The 3,952-nt window shown below is 51.8% G+C and overlaps 1 protein-coding gene across 1 annotated transcript in view; it reads right to left on the bottom strand.

The window, feature by feature from the left end:
* The window catches only part of CDK5 (cyclin dependent kinase 5), a 10,710-nt gene that overhangs the window by 5,141 nt on the left and 1,617 nt on the right, over window positions 1-3,952 (bottom strand). The window contains exons 2-9 of the mRNA XM_072413132.1: window positions 3,760-3,848; window positions 3,609-3,676; window positions 2,000-2,060; window positions 1,820-1,876; window positions 1,256-1,351; window positions 613-687; window positions 445-541; window positions 237-306 (exon numbers count right to left, since the gene is read on the bottom strand). Of these exons, the coding sequence (XP_072269233.1) occupies window positions 237-306; window positions 445-541; window positions 613-687; window positions 1,256-1,351; window positions 1,820-1,876; window positions 2,000-2,060; window positions 3,609-3,676; window positions 3,760-3,848 (613 nt within the window). The remainder of the gene's footprint in view (window positions 1-236; window positions 307-444; window positions 542-612; window positions 688-1,255; window positions 1,352-1,819; window positions 1,877-1,999; window positions 2,061-3,608; window positions 3,677-3,759; window positions 3,849-3,952) is intronic.

Genomic DNA, 3,952 nt, shown 5'->3' with positions numbered 1-3,952 from the left:
GCAGGAGGGAGGGAGGGAGCCAGGTGGAGAGCGGCGCAGGAGGGAGGGAGGGAGCCATGTGGAGGGCGGTACAGGAGGGAGGGAGGGAGCCATGTGGAGGGCGGTGCAGGAGGGAGGGAGGGAGCCAGGTGGAGAGCGGTGCAGGAGGGAGGGAGGGAGCCAGGTGGAGAGCGGCGCAGGGGAAAGCGGGGGACAGTGTGAGCACTAATCAGTACAATGCAGCTCAGTAAGGATATCGGAAGATCCTCTTGAGTTGATCGTCTACATCGTTCCCAGGGAACAGCGGCCGCCCAGCGTTCGCCAACTCTAAGAAAGGAGGAAAGAAATGTTTTACTTTCCATTCATTCCTGCAGCTTACACAATCACCATTAGTGCCACCCAACCACAGTGGGAACATAGGGGTAATAGGGTATTACAGGGGGCAACAAGGCACCAGATCCTCACCTGCAAAGATACAGCCTGCTGACCACATGTCTATTGAGGTAGAATAAAGTTTGGCACCAAACAACACATCAGGTGGGCGATACCACAGTGTCACCACCTGCAGGGAAGGCAGAGAACTGCATCAAACACAGAATAAGCGGAGACAAGACACCACCAAGGACAACTTACCTCTGCCGAGTAACAGCGGACTGGAATACCGAAGGCTCTCGCCAGGCCAAAGTCTGCCAATTTCAGCTCCCCATTCTAAAGAAAGAGAGAGGCCAGTTATCCCTTTTACACCTTGAGATCCTTCCCTCCCCCCTTCCATTATTCCCTCTGCCATACCTATGCCCTTGATTCTGCCCTCTGCTATGTCATTCTACTCCTCTACTACCCTTCTCTCTATCTTTTAGCATCCCTCTGCCATCCATCCTTTTCGTTTCTTGTCATCCCCCCTACATCCCTCCCATCATCTCCCCTGCCCTCCTTACATCCCTCCCATCATCTCCCCTGCCCTCCTTACATCCCTATCATTATCCCCCTGCCCTCCTTACAACCCTCCTGCCCTCCCTACATCCCTCCCATCATCCCCCTGCCCTCCTTACATCCCTCCCATCATCTCCCCTGCCCTCCCTACATCCCTCACATTATCTCCCCTGCCCTCCTTACATCCCTCCCATCATCCCCCTTGTCCTTCTTATACCCCACCCGTTGGCCCCCGTCCTCCTTACACCCCACCTGTCGGCCCCCCTGTCCTTCTTATACCCCACCAGTCATCCCCCCTGCCCACTCCCCTCTCGTAGCCCCCTGCCCTTCCTGGGTCTCCTCTCACCCTGTTTATGAGCAGATTCTGGGGCTTCAGGTCTCGGTGCAGGACATTGCGGCTGTGGCAGAAGGCCAGACCTTTCAGCAGCTGGTACATGAAAGACTGAAAGAGAAATCAGAGATTAAATACAAAAATCCAACCAGCAGACCCTGCACCCAGACTACGATATAATATTATAGATACAGCCAACATGTCTGAATCCTGAGATACCAGCCAGGACTGGTCACAATACATTGGCACATCATGCACTCTAATGGGTCACCTGGCTATGCCATGCACAGAACAAACACACAGAACTGCATGTAATCCACAGATAATAATAATATAATACCCATAATAATATAATAACCATAATAATATAATACCCATAATATTATAATAACCATAATAATATAATAACCATAATAATAATAATAACCATAATAATATAATAACCATAATAATATAATACCCATAATAAAAGAACTCTGCATGTAATCCACAGATAATAATAATAACCATAATAATAGAACATTGCACTGGGGGCAGCTGTCACACGGTGGGCACTACCCTGGCACACGATTGTCTCACCTTCACAATCTCTGGGTCCAGGTCGCCATTGCAGCTGTCAAAGTATTTCTTCAGATCCTGAGAGAGGGAGAAGAGCTGACAATTAGAGTGTTGCCAATCACATGGGGTGAATTCAGGAGGAAAATATCCAGAAACACAAAAATGTATCTCACAGGATGAACGCCCTCATCAGAGCCCTACCTGGTCACAGTACTCGAAGACGAGCGTCAGCTTCTTGTCACTGTGCAGAACGTCATGTAACCTGGAATGTAATAATCCGTAATCAGCACCGGCGTCCTGACCCGGGGGATTCTGTGCATCGTACTCACCTACCCCGCATCAACCTGTCACCTACCCCTCATCAACCACCTACCCCTCATGAACCTGTCACCTACCCCTCACCTACCCGTCATCAACCCGTCACCTACCCCTCACCTACCGGATACCTACCAGTCACTGACCCCTCACTTAATCCTCACCTACTCCTCACCGACCCGCCACCTACCCCTCACCTACACGTTACCAACCCGTCACTTACTCCTCACCTACACGTTACCAACCCGTCACTTACTCCTCACCTACCCCTCACTGACCCGTCATCAACCCCTCACCTACCGGATACCTACTTGTCACTGACCCCTCACCTACCCCTCATCAAACTGTCACCTACCCGCCATCTACCCGTCACTGACCCCTCACCTACTCCTCATCTACCCCTCACCGTCACCTACCGGATACCTACCCGTCATCAACCCGCCACCCACCCCTCACCTACCCGTTACCTACCTGTCATCAACCCGTCACCTACCCCTCACCTAACTGTCTCAGCCCCTCACCTACATGTCACCTACCCCTCATCAACCTGCCACCTACCCCTCACCTACCTGCCACTGACCTGTCATCTACTTCTCACCTACCCGTTATCAACCCGTCACCTACCCCTCACCTACATGTTACCTACCCGTCACCAACCCATCACCTACCCCTCACCTAACTGTCACCGACCAGTCATCGACCTGTCACCTACCCGTATCCTAACCCTCACTACTTCCCACCACTCCATATGCCCCACCTCTTAGATTGTAAGCTCTTTGGGGAAGGGTCCTCTCCTCCTCCTGTGTCCTGTCTGTATCTGTCTTTAATGTACAGCGCTGCGTAATATGTTGGTGCTATATAAATCCTGTTTAATAATAAGGGACCTCTGTAGGTGCAGCAAGGACAGGTGAGACGATCAGACTTCAAATCAGCCGATTCCAGAGGTGACACCTGACGATATTACATCACTGGCAGGTGAAATGCAAATCTAGAGGTCAGCTGACCCCAAAATGCGGCACAAAGGACAGGTAGAACCTACACGGGGCTGACGTAGGGGACAGCAAACCACATCTGTCAATAGGAAGCTCCGCATACGACCACTCGGGGCCCATTTATAAAGCCACCAGGGGGCAGCACGATGTGCAGAGCTCGGGAGGGGGGGGTGGAAGCTGCACAAAGTTCTCTCTAAATGACGCAGAAGCAGCTCTGTGATTGGCTCTCCCTCCCCTCTCTGAGCTCTTTCGGAAATAAACCTGCCACTGAGAAATGTGAAGCGCAGGGGAAGGGACAGCGGATTTCTGATGGTGACACCGGGTTTTCCATTCTATCCGGAGATCTGTATGGTGCCCCCCCACCATGTCAAACAGTCGGCTCCAACACCCCTTCTGTATCCTGCATAGGGTCCGTATCAGGTCACGTGACTATGAGGACCCCTCCATTATTGACGTCCATCCGCAGGATTGGTGCAGAGCCCGCATTGCCCCGCCCACATTACCTGACAATATTTTTGTGCTTCAGCTCCTTCAGCAGACAAATCTCACGAAGAGCAGAACTGGGGACCCCCTGTGAGAAGAGACAGTCCAGTCACATGACCATGTACAGGAGAGACCCCACCAGCACCCTGACCTCTCCCCCAAGAGCCTGACCTCATCATCATCATCCAGGCGCACTCGCTTCAGGGCCACAATCTCATGGGTCTCCCGATTCTTAGCCTTAAACACCGTCCCGTACGTCCCTGTGTGAGATGGACAACAGATCACAGATCTAGAGATCACACAGACATAACATAGGGATCAACAGATCTAAAGAGATCACACAGACATAACATGGGGATCACAC

The sequence above is a fragment of the Pyxicephalus adspersus genome, chromosome 5, assembly GCF_032062135.1.
Source record: "Pyxicephalus adspersus chromosome 5, UCB_Pads_2.0, whole genome shotgun sequence".
Lineage (NCBI taxonomy): Eukaryota > Metazoa > Chordata > Amphibia > Anura > Pyxicephalidae > Pyxicephalus > Pyxicephalus adspersus.
Note: the sequence above shows the minus strand (reverse complement) of the source record. Positions and strands in the feature narration are given on the sequence as shown.